The sequence below is a fragment of the Globicephala melas genome, chromosome 13 (genome assembly GCF_963455315.2).
Source record: "Globicephala melas chromosome 13, mGloMel1.2, whole genome shotgun sequence".
NCBI classification, from domain to species: domain Eukaryota; kingdom Metazoa; phylum Chordata; class Mammalia; order Artiodactyla; family Delphinidae; genus Globicephala; species Globicephala melas.
This window is the reverse complement of record NC_083326.1, coordinates 72806680-72826731: the sequence shown is the minus strand read 5'-3', so window position 1 is coordinate 72826731 and position 20052 is coordinate 72806680. Positions and strand designations below refer to the sequence as shown.

The 20052-nt window shown below is 43.4% G+C and overlaps 2 protein-coding genes across 12 annotated transcripts in view; one reads left to right on the top strand and one right to left on the bottom strand.

Moving 5' to 3' along the window:
- ANKRD13A (ankyrin repeat domain 13A) overlaps positions 1-10364 on the bottom strand; it is a 40167-nt gene extending 29803 nt beyond the window's left edge. The window contains exon 1 of the mRNA XM_030860575.3: positions 9994-10364. Coding sequence (XP_030716435.1) covers positions 9994-10089 — 96 coding nt within the window. The 5' untranslated portion in view covers positions 10090-10364. The remainder of the gene's footprint in view (positions 1-9993) is intronic.
- A 3819-nt stretch (positions 10365-14183) lies between these two features.
- GIT2 (GIT ArfGAP 2) overlaps positions 14184-20052 on the top strand; it is a 46962-nt gene continuing 41093 nt past the window's right edge. For all 11 annotated transcript variants that reach the window (XM_030860584.2, XM_030860578.2, XM_030860586.2 and 8 more), the window contains exons 1-2: positions 14184-14366; positions 18512-18645. In XM_030860584.2, coding sequence (XP_030716444.1) covers positions 14315-14366; positions 18512-18645 — 186 coding nt within the window. In that variant the 5' untranslated portion in view covers positions 14184-14314. The remainder of the gene's footprint in view (positions 14367-18511; positions 18646-20052) is intronic.

Here is a 20052-nt window from a genome sequence, read left to right as displayed (position 1 = left end):
CTCCAGAGCTCAGTCTGAACAACTGGGTGCTGCCTTCCAAAGACGGCTCTGGATGTTCTTCCAAGGACACAAGAAACTGCCATGGGGCTTTTGGAATATAAAAAGTTTTACGTGCCATGATACTGCTGAGAAAATGTGCTTTATGTTGATTTGAGATGCTAGTTGTTGTGCAGCCTCCAGAGATATCCAGAACAAGCCACTATCAGCCACAGGAAAGGAAGGTAAGCCGGACTGTGGGTAAGCAGCTACTATCCAACAGCTACTGAGCTTCCCTGTTTTGCTAATTGTATCGTGGCTATTGTGGAGTGAAGACAGGAACTGCTACTGAGGAAAAATAGAAGTGGTCGAAGACATTCTGCTAAGTGAACATGCGTCCTCCTGGACCAACCCCAGGCCTCAGCGTTCTCTCAGGTGCTGAAATGCCAACAAGTATCCTGGAACGGGGCCCACACCACCTCCTGGGAGTCCCTGACTTTTCCCAAGGGGATGGCCTGTCTATCTCACCAAAGCGTCCAAAGGGCAGGATCCGAGTCTCCTATTTCTTAGCTTCTGCCACCGTAGACTCTAATTTGCATTAAATCATCGTTCTTTAAAAAAAGTAATATGGCTTTAAACTATTAACTAAGCTGAAGTTTATTAGGAAAGAAATAATTAGCAAATTCATTATTTTCTGTCATGTCTCTTACAGATACTGTTTTCTTTTTCTTTTTTTTTTTTTTTTTTTTGCGGTACGCGGGCCTCTCACTGTTGTGGCCTCTCCCGCTGCGGAGCACAGGCTCCGGACGCGCAGGCTCAGCAGCCATGGCTCACGGGCCCAGCCGCTCCGCGGCATGTGGGATCTTCCCGGACCGGGGCATGAACCTGTGTCCCTGGCATCGTTAGGCGGACTCTCAACCACTGCGCCACCAGGGAAGCCCCAGATACTGTTTTCTTACTCAACAAGTTCAATGTACTACATGAAAGGTGCTAGGGTTAGCATACTGCCCGACACAGGAGATGCTTAACAATATTTACCACACAAAAGGGGAAACTCTACTTACTTTAATTCATACCCCAGAACAAAACTAACATCTCAGACTAAGCTCCTGGGCAACCATTAAGATACCATGTATAAAATGAAAGCCAAATATATTTTGTTGACATTTTTCTGTTTTGGACCACAGGGAAAACTGTATGTCGGAGCCACATAGCTGCACACTTTGCATGGCTAACTGTTCAGAGCCTCCTGTGCCTCTCCTCATTTGAAAGGAGAGAAGGAAGGAAGAATAATATAATATATTACGGTGACAGTGTGATTTAAAACAATGGATGAATAACAATTAGAGTGGAAAAAAAGGATAGAAAATCAATAGAGAAAAATCAACAAAACCAAAAGTTGGCTCTTGGAAAATATCAACAAAATTGACAAAATTTCAGCTAGACTGACGAAGGAAAAAAAAGAGAGAGAAGACTAAAGTTACCAAAATCAGGAATGTAAAAGAGGATATTACTAACATCTCTACAGAAATTAGAAGTATTGTAAATGAATGCTATGAACAACCGTATGCCAACAAATTAGAATTTAGATGAAATGCACGTACTCCTAGACAGCCACAAACTAGCAAAACTGACTTAGGAAAAAATAGAAAACCTGAAAAAAATTTATAACAAGAAAAGAGATTGAATCAGTAATTTTAAAACTTCCCAGGATAAAAACCTCAGGCCTAGATGGCTTCACTGGTGAATTCTACCAAACGTTCAATAAATTAATACCAATTCTTCACAAACCCAAAAAAACAGAAGAGGAAGGAAAACTTCCCAATTCATTTTATAAGCCCAGTATTACCCTGATGATGAACACGTCACCAAAAAGAAAACCACAGACCAGTATCTCTTGTGAATACAGGTACAAAAATCCTCAACAATATTCTAGCAAAGTAAATTCAGCAACATATAAAAAGGGCTATTGTACACCATGACCAAGTGAGTTTACCCCACAAATGCCAAGGGTGGCTTAACATCTGACAATCAATTAATGTAACACAGCATATCAATAGAATAAAATAAAATAAAAAACACATGACCATCTCGATAAATGCATGCTGTGGTCTGAAGGCGAAGTGTCCACCCAAACTTTGTATGTTGAAATCTTAACCTCTAAAGATGATGGTATTAGGAAGTGGGGCCTTTGGGAAGTGCTTAGATCATGAGAGTGAAGCCCTCATGAACGGAATTAGTGCCTTTATAAAAGAGGCTCCAGAGAGCTTCCTAACCACCTTCTACCATGTTAGGACACAGTGAGAATGCACCTGCTATGAACCAGGAGGAGAGCCCTCAGCAGCCACCACACCAAACCTGCTGGCACCATGATCTTGGACTTCAAGGCTCCAGAACTATAAGAAATAAATTTCTATTGTTTATAAACTATCCACTCTATGATATTTGTTACCGCAGCTCAAATGGACTAAGACAATGCAGAAAAAGCATTTCACAAAATCCCACACCCCTTCATGATAAAAAAACACTCAACAAACTAGGAATGGAAGGGAACTTCCTCAAACAGCATCCGCCTGTGAAAACCCCACAGCTAATATCATATTTAATGGTGAAGGACTGGATGCTTTCCTCCTAAGATAGGAACAAGACAAGAATGTTCTCTTTCATCACTTCTATTCAGCATTGTACTAGAGGTTCTAACCAAGGCAATAAGGCAAGAAAAATAAATAAAAGGCATCCAGGTTGGAAAGGAAGACATAAAACTATCTCTACTCACAGACAACATGATCTCATATATAGAAAATCCTAAGAAATCTACTTAAAAACTATTAGAACTAATGATTTCTGCAAGGCTGCAGGATACGAGAGCAATACAGAAAAATCAATTGTATATCTATACACTCGTAGCAACTCAAAAATGAAACTTTAAAAATTCCTTTTACAGGGCTTTCCTGGTGGTGCAGTGGTTAAGAATCCGCCTGCCAATGCAGGAGACACGGGTTCGAGCCTTCATCCGGGAAGATCCCACATGCCGCAGAGCAACTAACCCAGTGGGCCACAACTACTGAGCCTGCGCGCTTAGAGCCCATGCTCTGCAACAAGAGAAGCCACTGCAAAAAAAAAAAAAAAAAAAAAAAAAGAGAAGCCACTGCAATGAGAAGCCTGCACACTGCAACAAAGAGTAGCCCCCGCTCGCTGCAACTAGAGAAAGACTGCATGCAGCAACGAAGACCAAATGCAGCCAAAAATGAATGAATGAATTAATTACTTTTTTTAAAATTCCTTTTACAACAGCATTGAAAAGAATAAAACATTTGGGAATAAGCAAAAAAAGAAGTATAAACCTTATACTCTGAAAACCATAAAGCATTGTTGAAAGAAATTAAGATCTAAATAAATGGAAAAGCATCCCATGTTCATGGTTCAGAAGACTTAATATTTTAACATGTCAAAACTCCCTAAACTGAGCTACAGAGTCAATGCAATCTCTATCAAAATTCCAGCTGACTTTCTGCAGAAACGAACAAGCTTATACTAAGATTCATAGGAAATGCAAGGAACCCAGAATAGCCAAAACCATCTTGAAACAAAGAGTAAAATTTGAGGATTCACACTTCCCAATTTCAAAACTTACTACACAAAGCTACAGCAATCAAGACAGTGTGGTACTGGCAAAAGGACAGACATATAAATCAATGGAATACAATCTAGAGTCCAGAAATAAACTTATACATTTATGGTCAATTGATTTTCAACAAGCGCACCAAAATAACTCAATGGGGAAAGAATAATCTTTTCAACAAATGGTACTTGAACAACTAGATATCCACATGCAAAAGAATGAAGTACTGTATATACCATATGCAAAAATTAGCTCAAAGTTGATCAAAAACCTAAATGTAAGAGCTAAAACACTAAAACTCTTAGGAGAAAACATAGGATTATATCTTTGTGAACTTGCGTTAACCAAAACCTTCTCAGATACAACACCAAATGCATAAGAGACAAAAGAAAATGCAGATAAACTACACTCCATCTAAACTGAAAACTGCTGTACTTCAAATGACATAAAGAAAGTAAAAAGACAACCTAAAGAATGGAAGAAAATATTTGCAAGTCATATGCTTAATAAGAGGCTAGTATCCGGAAAATATGAAGAACTCTAACTACTCAAGACTAAAAAGACAAATAATCCAGTTTTAAAATGGGCAAAGGATTTAAATAGACATTTCTTCAAAGAAGATATGCCAATGCCCAATAAGCACATGAAAGATGCTCAACATAACTAATCATTAGGGTAATGCAACACAAGACCACAAAGTGATAATACCTCACCCCCATTAGGATAGCTACAATCAAAAAGACAGACAATAACAAGTGTTGACAAGGATGTGGAGAAACTAGAAGCCTCATACACTGCTGGTGGGAATGTAAAATGGTGCAGTCAATTTGAAAAAGAGTTGGCAGTTCCTCCAAAAGTTAAACATAGAATTACTATAAGACCCAGCAATTCCACTTGCAGGTGTTTACCCAAAAAAAATAAAAACATACAACCACAGAAAAACTTGCACACAGATATGCATAGCAGCATTATTCATAATGGCCGAAAGGTGGGAAAAAACAAATGTCCATCAACTGGCAAATGAATAAACAAAATGTACTCTATACATACAATGGAATATTATTCAGCCATTAAAAGGAATGAAGTACTAATACCTCCACAACATGGATGAACCTTGAAAACATCATGTTAGGTTAAAGAAGCCAAACACAAAAGGCCACATATTGTATGACTGCATTTACATGAAATGTCCAGAATAAGCAAATCTGTACAGATAGCAAGCAGCTTAATGGTTGTCTGGGGCTGAAGGTGTTGGCGGGAAATAGGAAATGACAGCTAATGGGTGTGGGGTTTCCTTTTGGGGTGATGAAAATGTTCTGGAATGTGATAGTGGTGACAGTCACACAACTCTGAATATACTAAAAAACAGTGAATAATATACTTTAATGAGTGAATTGCATAAGTGAATTATATCTCAATAAAGATGTTTGAAAACCAACATATGTGTTTTATGTAACATAAAACTAATCTATCTACTCTCTATCTATATGCTGTTTGACGAGTTGCTTAATTTCTCTTGAGCTTCAGTTTGCTCCCTTGTAAAACAGGATTAAAAAAAAAACAATAAAACCCCACCTACCTTACAAAGTTCTTACAAGGGCAAAGGCACAAGCCTAACCCACACAGAAAGCACTTCGAAGAGCCAGCACTTATTATCATACACCTACATTACATAGTTTCATACAAGCCGTCACTTTCTCCCTAAAAGGGATTTGTTCAAATTTCCTTACAGTTAATAGTGGAGCTTAGGGTCTTCAACTAATGACGTTAGTTTAGTGAGCAAGAGCTTTCAGAATTTAACTGGAATTCACTGTCGAAGTTGACCATGCAAGTTTTTCCTTTAAGTTTCTTCAGTCATGAGCCGTACCAAATTAAAAATCCCCTCCCTCTTAACTATCATCGTGCCCCAAAAGAAGAAAAGGAATGAGATTTCTACACGTCTCCTTATGTGATAATGTAAGCCCACTGACTTTTCTTGTCCAAGCCCTCTTTGCCTGCCCGCTGTTCTCCAGCCGCAGTCAAGGCGCAGCTGAGTGCGGGCTGCAGAGCCAGACAACTGGGCCCACTTCCGGACCCCTCACTAGCCTTGGGTGGATTACTCAACCCCTCTGAGCCTTGGTCCCTAGCGCACAGCCAGAGCTTCAGAAACTCTCACAGGGGCCTCCTGGGGAGGCCTCAGGTAAGAGGCTGCTAAGCAGCCCTCCATTCGCTTGAGAGAGTCAACCACCCTCATTCCTGTGCACTCTCAGACCGCCTTGGTCCTCTGCAGCTATGGCCTGAGCTGGTTCTCCCACTCCGAGTCAGGGGTCGGGGTCAGGAAGCCATACAAGCCTGGTTCCTAAGGTGAGCCTGAGCCTCTGAGGGCTGAGGAGGAGCAGCTGAGAGGAGGCTCCAGGCTCTTCCCCTTGGATGCAAGGCTCTGGCTCACAGGGGGCCTCTAGCCAACAGGCACTGGCTAGAACGTGTGCCCAGTGGCCTCACCCAGCCTAGCCCCTGGCTGGGATGAGAACCCCGGGGTGGTTCCCTGGTCAGGCTCCGGGCACTGCAGCTGCGTAGAACATCCTCTTCCTCTTGCCCAGATTTTGTGCTTTCACTGCTGGCTCCCTAACAGGGGGCTGGCCCTGGAGTCAGGCATCATCTGCCACCCTCCACTCCACTCGATCCCAGGGCTTTCTCTCCCCTGCTAAGGTGCACTGACTGACCTTTGCATTTGTCCCTGTAAATTTTCCTTCATTCTTCCAGCATCAGCAGGAAGGCCAAAAGATGTTTAACAGACCTCTCTGGCTAAGTGACAAATGACATAACCATAACACAAATCATTTCAACTGCACCAATCAACTTCAAGGCCCCGCTGAATATTAAAGGCAGTAGAGCTGATGGGTTAAGAGGCACTTAATAAAGTGCCTCTGCTGAGTAAACGTTGAAAGCGTGAAACAATCTCATCACTGGCAAAGTTACACAAGCAGTGAACTCCAGCTATTAGCAAGACGGTGGCACTGGGGCTGACTCACTCACACTCAGAAACACGTGCTTATCCTCTTCATCTGGATAAACTTGATTCTTTCTGTGCCACTGTTCCTAGAACAAAATAAAATTCTTATAGCTACCAGTGTGCCTGCTTCATGTCTCACTCGTGGGATGGAAGGAATGAAGGAACGGACAGCAGAAAATTACGGGCAAACAAAGCCTCAAGTGAAACAGCTGGTTTTATTGCTGGGGTGATAAGAATTTTTTTGTTTTTAATTATGCAACCAATACGTGTTCTTTGTAGAAAAACTGGAACATACATAAAAGAAGCCACATTCCCAGGATGATTATAATGATAGCAGCAGCAAGTATGGTAAATGTACTGCTCCCATTTACTAAGTGCCTTTGCTTTCTGATCTGTTCTCTGCTTCATTCTCCAGAATCCTGAAATGGAGGCACTTTCAATGAAAGAAGTAAAGCGGAAGGGTTAAGAATACAGGACTAAGCAGACTGTGACTTTCTGGGTTGACATCCTAGTTCAACTACTGGGTAAGCAGGTGACTGGACCTCTCCACCTCCGTTTCCTCATCTGTGAAATAGGAATCACAATAGCACTCACCCCAGGGGACTGATGTGAGAATTAAATCTAAAACTTCACATAAAACATTCCAGCACGGTGCCTGGCAAAACAGCAAAATACCGTGTTTTGACAGGTGATGAACCGATTCGGCAAGGGTAAATTAGGCACCCAAGCTCACAACCTAACCTGCGATAGCACTGGCCATTAACCTAACTGCCTCCAAGGCACAGGTGTAGGCAACTGTTTTGTAATTAACAGAGGATCTTGATAAATATGAAAGCAGCAAAATATTCCCTGCCTTGTACTTTAATGACATCAATTATCAACTTCTTGACCCTGAAGCAGTTACATAATTTGCAGGACCCAGAGAAAAATCAAAATGCAAGGCCCCTTAATCAAAAAAAAAAATTTAGAACTTCAAGACGATAACTGCAGAGCATTAAACCAAGCACGAGGGACTTCCCTGCCTGGTCCAGTGGTTAAGTGGTCCAGTGGTTAAGACTCCACGCTTCCACTGCAGGGGGCACGGGTTCGATCCCTGGTCGGAGAACTAAGATCCCGCATGCCGCACAGCACAGCCAAAAAAAAAAAAAAAAACCACCAAGCACCAGCCACTTCTGAGCACAAGGCCCTGTGCAACTGCCAGGTCGCACACCCTTGAAGCCAGCCCCGTGTCCACCCCTTCAACGGCCAAGTTTCAGGATCGAAACTGGATTGCGTGCTCACGACAATCAAGCTTCCACGGTCAAGATGTTCTTTCTGAATACACTTCAACTATCCCTTCCCCAGAGAAAACAGGATCCTGTGGAATGATCTACAGTGATAACCAATAACAAAGCCAAAACCAAATAATTAGCAAAGATGAATATTCTCTCCTGACCTCCTTGCCAGTCAAAGGCATTAAGGATCAATTTACTCCGGGACAACCTGCTGCAAACTTATAATTCTCTAATCGCGAATGTCCTTAACGTTTTTCAAGGTAAGAGGCACAGCGAACTTTCGATGAACATGTCTATCACAGCTTGCAGGAAAAAGAAATAATTCAACCATGCCACACTGTAGATTATAAACCAAGACTTGGTCTTATCGAACAAGTTTTTCTATAAAGAAAGACTGCACTTCATTTAAACTCTTTTCCTCACTCCAATGAACAGAAAGCCTGCTGCTTTCAGAAATCAGTATTGAACGTGTGTGTGGTTTAAGGACAATGATGACCCTCTCTATCGAATAGGATTTTAGTTTTGTGACTTTCCTTGTACTTTATCTCAATATTTCGTAAGAAGCTGGGCGGCCCCGATACCGAGGAAGTGCAGAAGCAAAACGCAGCAGAACTAAAAACAAGACTGTCCGGTCATTTTTAAAGTGTCCAAGGTGAGACTGAAATCTGAGAGCAAAATCATGGAGGATTCTCTCTGAGCCACGTTTACTAAGAGAAAGGGAATTAAATCTTCAGGTATACCGCAATGCCTAATGGTGAATCATCTACTCTGGGGGCATGATCTAATTAACAGCAATGACGCTTACAACGAAAGTTTATTCTGTCGGGATAGAGAATTTAAATGAAAAAAGAGCAACTTTTGACTTCCAGTGGGTGCTCAACAGACTTAAAAAGGAGACGTCAAGGTACAAGAACACACTTAGCAGTAACCATTCATCACATGGGGGGATGCTGACCTTGCTCAATTTTTGCCAACCATAAGAAAACCAATGCCCCTTTTCCTCTAAAATTTCTTGACAATTACAGCATCAAATTGGAGCCATTCAAACACCAGAACTTTAGCACACTGGATAAAATGAAGTCAACCAGAACAATTATACCAAATAATTACAAATCCTCATCCTAACTGCTAAGTCTGTTAGTTTGTAACTTGAGGATACCAATACCTCCCAGAATTGCTGGGATGCCTTTAAGGCAGGGTTTCTCAAGCAAAATGCTACTGACATTTTGGGACAGATAAATCTTAGTTGGGGAGGGGGGTGTCTTACGCATTTGTGCATTATAGGATATTGAGCAGCTTCCCTGGCCTCTACCCATTAGATTCCAGTAACACCCACTCCCCACTTGTAACAACCAAAAATGTCCCCATTAATTACTTGATGTGTGGGATGAGGGATGAAATCACTTCCAACTGAGAACCACTGCTTATACAGATGGGAATAAATAAAAGGTAAGGAATCAAAGCACTTTAAAACAGAAAGTGATTTTAAGGATGCTGTGCACCAGTGATTCTCAAACTTGACCTATTGATAATAGTCAAGTACAAGATTTGCCCACAGGGGTATCAACACCCTCATTCTACAAATAAGTGGACGTGGGCCAGAAAAGGAAAATGCCTTGCCCAAGGTCACAGGGCAAGTTAGAACCTGGACTCCAAACCCAACCAAGCCCTTCCTTACAAAACGTATGGGTGGGGTGAGAGGTGTGTGTTGCTCATACATTTTGGGGAGAGGCAGGCCTAATTGGTTAAGACGGTGCGCTCTGGAGCCAGCTGGCCAGAGTTAAAAATCCTGATTTGGTATTTATTAGGTGAGGGACCTTGTGTAAGGCACATAACCTCTGAGAGCCTCAGTTTCCTTCTCTGTCAAATTTAACGATAGTACCTACCTCCTAGGGTTGCTGGAAAGGCTGAGAAAGATAACATATATAAAACCTCGACACAGGGCCTGGAACACATTAAACACTCAATACATGTTGTTGTTATTATTATTATTATTGTCCCACGACTGCAGAGTGGAAGGGGTCTGCGGGGCCCCGAGGGCAGAGGACTGGAGATGGGCTCAGGGAGGCGATGCGACCCCCGACTCCCCCCTCCTCTCGCCGGGGGCGGACCCCCGCCTCGCCCCTCACCTGGCCCTGCAGCTCCTTCTCCAGCTGCCGGTAGTCGTTGTTCCAGACCAGGACGTGTAAAGGGAAGTGGCCGCTAGCGTCGCAGGCAGAGGACATGGCGAGGAGGCCGCAGCCGGGCCCTCACCGCCCGCTTGCCAAATCTCAGCACCGGCAGGGTCTCCGGCGCCCGCCCGCCCGCCCGCCCGGCGGCCGGCGAGCGAGAGAACCAGGGGAGCGAGCAAGGGGCGCGGTACGAGGCAAGGGGGACTAGCTAGCCAGGTGAGGGGCACGCGCGAGAGGTCGGCGGTCGCGGGCCGGGTCGGGGACGGGGTCGGCCGCGCCCACCCCGCGCCCCGCCGCGCTCCCGCCTGCGCTGACAGCTCCCGAACCGACTTCTGCGGGCAGAACTGCCCCAAACAGGGAAGTGCGGGGAGCGAACCACCGCGCGCCGTGGCGGGGGGAAGAAGAGGACAACCACCTGGTCCGGGGTCCGCCTAACCCCACCCACCTGAAGTCCACATCTGGAAACACAGTAATGTCCAAAACAGAGTTAAAACTCTCTTCTTTAGCCCAGAATCTCTACATGGAAAACTCGGTCTACCCTTAATCACCCCTTTTCCCCCTGCTCCAGCTTTCTCATATGGTTCGGTCCACAACTGGGCCTATTCCACCGGCTCTGTGGTCACGGGGTTGACAACAGGCGCCTGGACCAAACCATTCTAGTTACTGACTCCCTAGCCTTTTTGGACCTGGGCATATGCTTCCACGATTGGTCAGGAGCCATTTTGGAAGTGGGCAGCACCAAACAATTTTCAAGGGGGAATTATAAACTCTGGAGAAGTGGCATTAAATAGTTGCACAATAAGAGGATGGTTCTATCTCAGGATTTCTCAACTTCGGCACATTTTGAACCACGTAATTTTTTTTTTTTTTTTTGCTATTCTGGTAGCTCTGATTCTTTTTAATTTATTTATTTTTTACTTTTATTTATTTTGATTTTTTATACAATTTTAAAAAGTTGCTTTCCGGGGCTTCCCTGGTGGCACAGTGGTTAAGAATCCACCTGCCAATGCAGAGGACACGAGTTCAATACCTGGTCTGGGAAGATCCCACATGCCGCGGAGCAACTAAGCCCGTGTGCCACAACTACTGAGCCTGTGCTCTAGAGCCCGCGAGCCACAACTACTGAGCCCTCGTGCCACAACTACTGAAGCCCGCACGCCTAGAGCCCGTGCTCCACAATGAGAAGCCACTGCAATGAGAAGCCTGCGCACTGCAACGAAGAATAGCCCCCACTCGCCACAACTAGAGAAAGCCTGCATGCAGCAGCGAAGACCTAACACAGCCAAAAATAAATAAATATATATATTTTTAAAGTTGCTTTCCATTTACAGTTTTTACTAAATATTGGCTATATTCCCAGTGTTGTACAATACATCCTTGAGTCTATCTTACCCCCAATAGTTTGTGCCTCCTCCCCTACCCTTATATTACCCCTCTCCCGCTCTCCCCAGTAGTAACCACTAGTTTGCTCTCTATATCTGTGAATCTGCTTCTTTTTTGTTATATTTACAACTTTGTTGTATTTTTTAGATTCCACATATAAGTGATATCATACAGTATTTATCTTTCTCTGTCTGACTTATTTCACTTAGCATAATGACCTCCAAGTCCATCCATGTTGCTGCAAATGGCAAAATTTCATTCTTTTTTTTAATGCCTGAGTGGTATTCCATTGTTGAATACTACATAAAGGGAACATACCTCAACATAATAAAGGCCATATATGACAAACCTACAGCTAACATCATACTCAATGGTGAAAAGCTGAAAGCATTTCCTCTGAAATCAGGAACAAGACAAGGATGCCCACTCTCACCACTTTTATTCAACATAGTTTTGGAAGTCCTAGCCACAGCAATCAGAGAAGAAAAAGAAATAAAAGGAACTCAAATTGGAAAGGAAGATGTGAACCACATAATTCTTTACGTGGGACTTGTCCTGTGCTTTGTAGGATGTTGAGCAGCATCCCTGGCCATTCTATCCACTGGATGCCAGTAACACTACCCCCAAAATGTCTCCAGACATTGCCAAATGTCCCCTGGAGGACAAAAATCCATCCCCCACCCCCCACTGAGAAGCACTGTTCTACCTGAACCCCAAACTGGGTTATGATTCAAAGTTACCTAAGGTGGTGGTTTATTCCACATATGAATGTCATCTATTTTTGAAGCTAGCCGTTTGAATTTGGGGTTATGGCCAAAAGGACTAATAGATAATACTTAGACTTGACCACAATCAGCCACTATTAAGTTCATTCTTTGGGTTTCAATCTAAGACACTATAACTCCTTGATTCAATGAAGAACCAAGTCAACTTACAGCTACTCACCAGCCTGAGCTTTCTGCACAGCTGTCTACAACTAGACCACATAACTGGGCAAAGTTATTTAATGCTTCTTGAAAGCATACCCTCTGCCTTCCCTGCTTGTGCACATCCAGCTTTTCAGATGCCTGCAACAACAGCTGTTCAAGAATCCTGGCCTAATCCATTCTCCACATGTGTTGAGTCCAGAAGATTTGTTAGTCTGCAAACCAAAACAGGATGCAGGAGCATCAGGATGGAACCCAGGGGCTGTAACTGTGGAATGTGTGGGAATTATGTGGTTATGCCCATACCACACATTTATAAAAATGGAGAGATGAACCAAAGACCAGTGCTTCTGAGACCTCTTCCAGGACTTCTCTCCTTTCAGAAGCCTTGTGCAATTTAATTTTCTTTCTCTTCATTATCCTATGTTTATTGAACATTTCTCTTAATCCATTAGTCGGAAAACTCCACGATAACTGCTCACCAGAGTACCTAAAGTTAAAACAGTACCTGGCCCACAATAGGCATGGAATATTTGCTGAAGGGAGATCATGGTTGTGTTTACATATAATGCATACAATATTCATTAGCATTAGGGTCACATCTCTGCTCTTCTTCCACTGCTTAAACTCATCTCATTGTGTTTATCTCACACCATCCTGTGAGTTAGATTATCTATTCTTATCCTCAAGACAAAAAAAAAAAAAAGTTGTGATTAGAAAATAATAGTAATATCAAATTCCAGGGCTTCCCTGGTGGCGCCTTGGTTAAGAATCCGCCTGCCAATGCAGGGGACACGGGTTCGAGCCCTGGTCTGGGAAGATCCCGCATGCCGCGGAGCAACTAAGCCCATGCACCAACACTGCTTAGCCTGTGCTCTGGAGCCCGCGAGCCACAACTACTGAGCCTGTAAACCACAACTACTGAAGCCCGCATGCCTAGAGCCCATGTTCCACAATAAGAGAAGCCACCGTAATGAAAAGCCCGTGCACCGCAAGGAAGAGTAGCCCCTGCTCACCGCAACTGGACAAAGCCCGTGCGCAGCAACGAAGACCCAACTCAGCCAAAAAAATTTTTTTTCCCAATAATAATAGGAGCTACTATTATTGAGGGCTTACTATGGGGCAGGCACACCACACTCTTCTGTAAATTATCGCATTTGTCCTTAGCCAGACAGTAAATATTTAGCTTTGCACGTCATATATGTTTTGTTGAATATTCTTCATCCTATCCCTTCTCTCCTTTTTCTTCTTTACAACCCTTTAAAAATGTAAAAATCATTTTTAAGTAACAGGCTATACAAAAGCATATCATGGGCTACGGGTAGATACACATTATCTCCATTTTGCAGATGAGATTAAAACTGCAGCGTAAGGAAACATCTAACATATTCCTATTTTACTTATTGTAGATCTAGTGCAGCTGAAAGTAAGCTCCATAAAGACAGGAAATTTCGTCTTCTTGGCTCACTGCTCCTTTTCCAGTGCCTGGAGCAGTGTGTGGAACATAGTAGATGCTCAATAAATATTTGCTGAATAAAGGAATGCATAAATAAGTGAACTTGGCCAAAGTTATGCTAGATGACTTGACTCCTGATTGCCTCAGGAAGGTTGTGGCTGCATACCTCTAGTCACTAGATTTTGCTGCCTCCCCTGATATTAATCAGCGCTGGGAAGAAGCGAATCTCTTCCAGAGACGGAGACACCAAATCAAGGAAATTTGGAAGGACAGAAGACACCTGCCCTCACTCAAGATGGCGACAAGGCAGCGTGCCCTTTCCGGTCACATGACCTGCCCGTCGCCGAAGGGCGCCTCCTCGCGCGTGCGTGCTGCGCCGCGGCTGTGAGGCGCTGAGGGGAGAGGCGCCGCAGCCAGCACCACCGTGGGGACCCGTTAGAGCGGAAGCGCCGCCGCCGCCGCCGCCTTCGCTGTCCCCGGCCACTAGGTTCCCGGCAGGTGGGAGGCGGGAGCCATGTCGAAGCGGCTCCGGAGCAGCGAGGTGTGCGCTGACTGCAGCGGGCCGGGTGAGTCGCACCAGCCGGGCCCGCTCCCTTCAGCTCTCCTGGCCGGGACCCCTGTCCCGGGGCCGCCCCCTCGGGCCGGGCGGGTCCCGGCTGTCGAGCTCTGCACCCTATGTCTGGGGTCGGGACGAGGAGGAATCTCGGCGGCCTTGGGGCGGGACCGTCCCGGGCCTGTCTGAGCCGGAGCGGGCAGGGGGTCGCCGCCCTCCCGTCCCTTCCTTCCCTCTCGTTCCTTCTGTCCCAGGCCGGGCGGTGAAACGGCGGGGTCGGGCCCGCTTTCCCAACAGGAAGGGGCTTGGGCAATCTACAGGAAGGCCAGTTACAGAAGTGAAATCCGAGCGTCCTCCCGGCTGCGGCCCCCAGAGGCTGCAGGTGTCAGCCCCCTCCCCACAGCTACCCAGACTCCCGCCCCAGGAGGGGGCCCTGGGGCCCTGCCCGGAGTGGGTGACACTCGCCGCTTCCCTCCACTGAGACTCGCCAGAGGACCCCCATGGATGAGTTCCCCGCTCCTGACATCCCTACTCCCACTCCACCGCGGAGAATCTCCAGGATGTCGGGGTCTTGCAAATGCGACCAGCACTTAGGAGGCAATGCCGGTTTCAAGTTCTGAGATCTGAACGAGCTGAGTTCAAACTAGATTTTGCCTCTCGGTGACCTTGGGCTAGTGACTTCATTTGGCCGAGTCTTGATTTCCTCATTTTTCCGATGAGGATAATTGGGAGTACAGTGCTCAGGGGTAGGGAAGATTCAATGAATATTCTTAGACTCATCTCATTTAAGGCGGTTTTTTTCCTTTTTTTCTTTTTTGTACTGTGTGCAGAACCTTTACAGCCCCTTAAAGCTATCGTTGAATTTCTAAATCATACATTAATTACACCTTACAAAACAACCACACACCAAATCACGGGCAAGTATACCCATTTGTGCATTCAGGCAGTATAGGCATATGGGAGCATTGAAAGGCCAAAACCATTCCTCCCATGCATAGTTTTCAGATTTAGAGTTCAGATCCATCTTAGCGGTTGGAACTGGGTTGACAGGTCTCTATGCTGTTTTCAGTGTTTGGATTTATCTGCTTTGAATTTGAAGTTGTAAGATGGCTTCTTTGGCACAATAGCATCCAATAAACGATCTTAACGAAATGAGCACCAGTGTTTTTGCAACTGTTCGGAACTTCATCTTGTCACATGGAAGTGGAGACTGATTTTAAATAGTATTGTGATAACTCAAACCTTATGTGGTTATTTCACGGCCTGTATACTGTAAGTGGGGTTACCAGTTTCCTTTGAAGATAGGGAGATGGGTGGAGGAGTTTAAAAAGAAGTGTTTCAGAAACCAAGTTAGTGTGTTATACGAGCTCCATTGTATTCTCTAAAAATGTTATTTGTTCCACTTCCTTATTTTCTTGCCTGTTTTCAGTTGAACTTTCTGTGATGTTTGATTCACATGAATTTAGATTCAAACTTCCTGTTGAAATGCATTTTCTTTGCTTCTCAGTGGATGGTATGGGGCAAAGGAAAACTGCATCTCCATTGCCACACTAAATACTCAACTAAATAATAAATACAGTCTTGCACTTCTCCGGCGTTTTGTGCATTTCAGAACATTTTCTCTTCCATTGTTATCTTTTTAGTTGTTGTCTCATGCCTCATCTACAGAGACTTGAGTCACTTCCTTCCTGTTTTGAATATAATTAGGCTACCTTGAAATGTTCTGAACTTGAGCAGCTGGGAATTTGTGCTGCCTTTTCTGCAAAGCCCTAGTAAAAGAGTTACCTTTAGGGTTGGGGATCCCTTTGAGATTCTTTTTTCTTTTTTTAATTAATTAATTTATTTTTGGCTGTATTGGGTCTTCGTTACTGCATGCGCTCCTCTAGTTGCAGTGAGCAGGCTACTCTTCATTGCGGTGCTCAGGCTTCTCATTGCGGTGGCTTCTCTTGTACGGAGCATGGGCCCTAGGGGCGTGGGCTTCAGTAGTTGCGGCACGTGGGCTCAGTAGTTGTGGTTCGTGGGCTCTAGAGCGCAGGCTCAGTAGTAGTGGCGCACAGGCTTAGTTGCTCCGTGGCATGTGGGATCTTCCCAGACCAGGGATCGAACCTGTGTCCCCTGCATTGACAGGTGGATTCTTAACCACTGTGCCACCAGGGAAGTGACCCTTTTGAGATTCTGATGAATGCTCAGGCCTTCTTCCCAGAAAATGCACACGTGCTTAACTCTTTCATACAGAATTTATGTTAAGAGTCCTCAGAGGAGTTATAGACATTTCTGAAGCCCATTGGTTGTGTTCCTAGAACCCAGGTTAAGCAGCCCTGGAATAAAACGTTCAGATAAACTGGAAGGGGTTCACCCACTCTCAGTCGTACAAACTCGATTTGGATTTTACTGTGTTGTTAACATTCTGATGTTCTCTCCATGGGATTCTGATTCACGATGTTAAGGTGATTAATATAGAGCCTTGCTTAGTGTGTGTTAAATCCTTGTTGTCTTGTTCCTGTTTAATTTCCTCCAAGAAGATTGTGAATCCTCTGAATGATAAGTGAAAAGCAAAGGTAATCTTCAAAACGAACAGTCTTTTTGTGTGTGTGTCATTAGTCGTAGTACCATACTGCAAAAAGCAAAGTTGTTATGTATCTTTGCAGAGATCCTTCATCTTGGTGTTTCCAAACTTTATTTTTTAGAATGGCTTAGTAGTACTGACATAGTTGTACTTCATTGAATAATTTTGTTTCTGTTTTATTTCATGGCAAACATTTGACTAACAATGATCAAATCTTAGTATTCAATAAATAGTTTACCTTTTTTTTTTAAAGTGAATCTAGTTCATATCCTACTCTGAGTTCAACTACCTGAAAACTCCACTGAGATTTTTCACTGTAGTAAGACAGTGTTCATGTGAAACATTCAATGTTTCATGTATTAGCCAACAAAAACTTTCTCTAGTGGCCATGAATTTCAGTGGGCTCTTGAAAATATTTGAATGGTACTTAAAATAATTTGGAAATATTACTATATGCAAGGAACTTCACTTACTTTTTATATCCTCACCACCCTGAGATGTGTTGTTCTTCCCATTTGATCCATGATGAGGACCCTCAGAGAAATAACTTGCCTGAGATCATTATGCAAGAAGTGGCAGAGTTGAGGTTCAAACCCTGGACTGCTTATCTCCAGAGCCAACCCTCTTAACCACTACACTCTTTGACTCCCAGTTTGTCTTTGATTGAAATCCCATAACTTTTCATTATATGGTTGGAAGGGGTTTGAATAAACTGTTAGAAATGGTAAAGATGGTGGTGTACATGCATTTTAGAGATTTTTGTGGGCATTGAAGAATTTTTAAATATACCCCTTAAGCCAGGCAGCTTGAGCGGCACCTATTGTCACCCCATTGTGAGTCTGATGAAATGTAGAAGGTCTGTCTTTATTTTGAGTTTCTAAATATTCAGTTTACTTTCCCAGTGTGAGTTATTCTTACTGCTTACCAAGTGTGAATTATTCCTTGTTTCAAAGGATGTCTAATGAAGCTCTGTGGGACTTCACAGGAAAAAAAGTATTGTGCACACACCAAAAGCATTACTCCCTTGTATTTTACATCTTTGCTTCTGTGAAGCCGCTGTTTTTACAGCTTCTGTCCTTTCAGATCAGTGGCGAGATCGGACTCAACAGTTTATTTAAAATACCTAATGGGTATGATAGCACAGGAGGTCAGGTTTCCCAGTCTGTGTTCAGAACCATAGCAGCTGAGCAGTTGTATAGTTGTGTCACTTGCAGCTTTCTGCTAAGCCCAGTGGCATGTAGATGTGTAGCAGTTGTAGGGTAGCTGTCTTTTCACCACTCACTTCACATAATGCTGTGTGGATTGTTCACTGACACAGTTACGTTATCTTGCTACTTGTGGAGATGGATTCGAAATGATTCAGGTGAATCCTCTCAGTTTGCTTCTCTTACGTTGATTGAAAGAGCACACATCTGAGTTGGTAGATCTCATTAGGGTATCAGACAAACTCGCCAGCTTGATATGTTGACTAGCATACTAAAACAACAGAAATGTCTTGTTTTTCTGAAAAACCAAACCGCAGTCATCTTTTGCCATCTGGCGGAATAGCAACCACCTGGTATCCTTGCCACTGATTTCATTCTCCTTTCCAGATCCTTCCTGGGCATCAGTAAATAGGGGAACTTTTATATGTGACGAGTGCTGCAGTGTCCATCGGAGTCTAGGGCGCCATATCTCTCAAGTAAGGCATCTTAAACACACACCATGGCCTCCAACATTGCTTCAGGTAAAGAATAAGAATTCTGCTCATGGTTTGTAATTTAAGTTTTTAGGGCTCACTGTTTTAGCATTAAAATTATACTTCTTAAATCTTACAGAAATGTTTGACTCATAATTGAGCAGAGGTGCCATGCTTATTGATGCTATATATAATTATTGAATTCATCATTTAAGATTTTTTTCCCTCCTAATGTAAATCTTGTCCCAAAATCTGAACTATAGGTGGACAGTCGTTAGAATTTCCTGCTCATGTTTCACTGCTGACTTTCTAGATGTCACCAGAAATTGTTTTTAAACCGTCTGTCTTTCCCACATACCGTGATGAATGTTTCTGAAAGTGACTGCCTTAGAAACTTTTCATGAAGTTGTCCGCTTTGATAGAAGCATGGACTGGGATTCCTCAGAAATTTCTGAAACATCTGATTTAAGTTCTCTTAAAGTTCTTGTAACCTGTTAGAGACAATTAAGTTCTGTTTTGATTGAATGCCTAACACCCTGCTAAGTGTTCAGGGGGCCCTTTGTTTTATTTGGGGGTCCATTGTCATGTCACCGGTACTTCTATTTCAGGGTACACATTCTTCGAGTTCTGCTGGAACTCAGACTTACGCATGTGTTTCGCCTTCATTTGTTTTGAGTACATATTTTACTAAATCTGTGCCAGCTGCACAACATGTCCTTAAAACTTGCCTATGAGTACCAAAGGATCAGAACAAGTGAGTGTGGATCTTTGATGTGACAATATCTTCACTGACGTAAAAAACAGATGGGGCCATGTCAGGAGTCATGCTTTGAAATGAAATTGGGAGACATGGTTTATTAATAACTTTTGCTCAGAAGTTTCTAACAGCTCATTCTCATGTGAACATGGATGTTTACTGCTGTCAGATTATACAGAGTACTCATTATATTATAGGATCTGAATAAAGTTCAGAGATGAGTAGTTTAAAATGCCAGATTTGACCCTAAAACAATTCCCAGAGTATGGCACGTGAACCACCAGTGGTACTCAAGGTAGATGTAGGTAATACTCAAATATTTATTTAAATGGTTGCCTAAAACTGTAACTAGCACATCAAATTATAATTGCTAGTGAAAGTTTTAGAAAGTAAGTGGATTTAAAGAAAAATATTAAGAACCTTGAAAACAGAATTTGGATGCTCAGGCTTGGGAAATACTGTCCTAAAGTGTCAAAGTACTCTTTCTTCATCATCTATGAGAAAATGTAATCAAACCCATTTAAGTACCTGCTGGTCAAACCTGAATCCTGCGTACAGGTTCATCTTTCTCATTCTAAAACAGAAGATAATGATGTGTGTGATATCCCAGTCATGCTAGTGTTTGTAATAGGGCTTTGTTTTCCCAGTTCAGTCACTGATTCCCACTGGATGTTTGCAGAAAGAAATTTAAATATGAT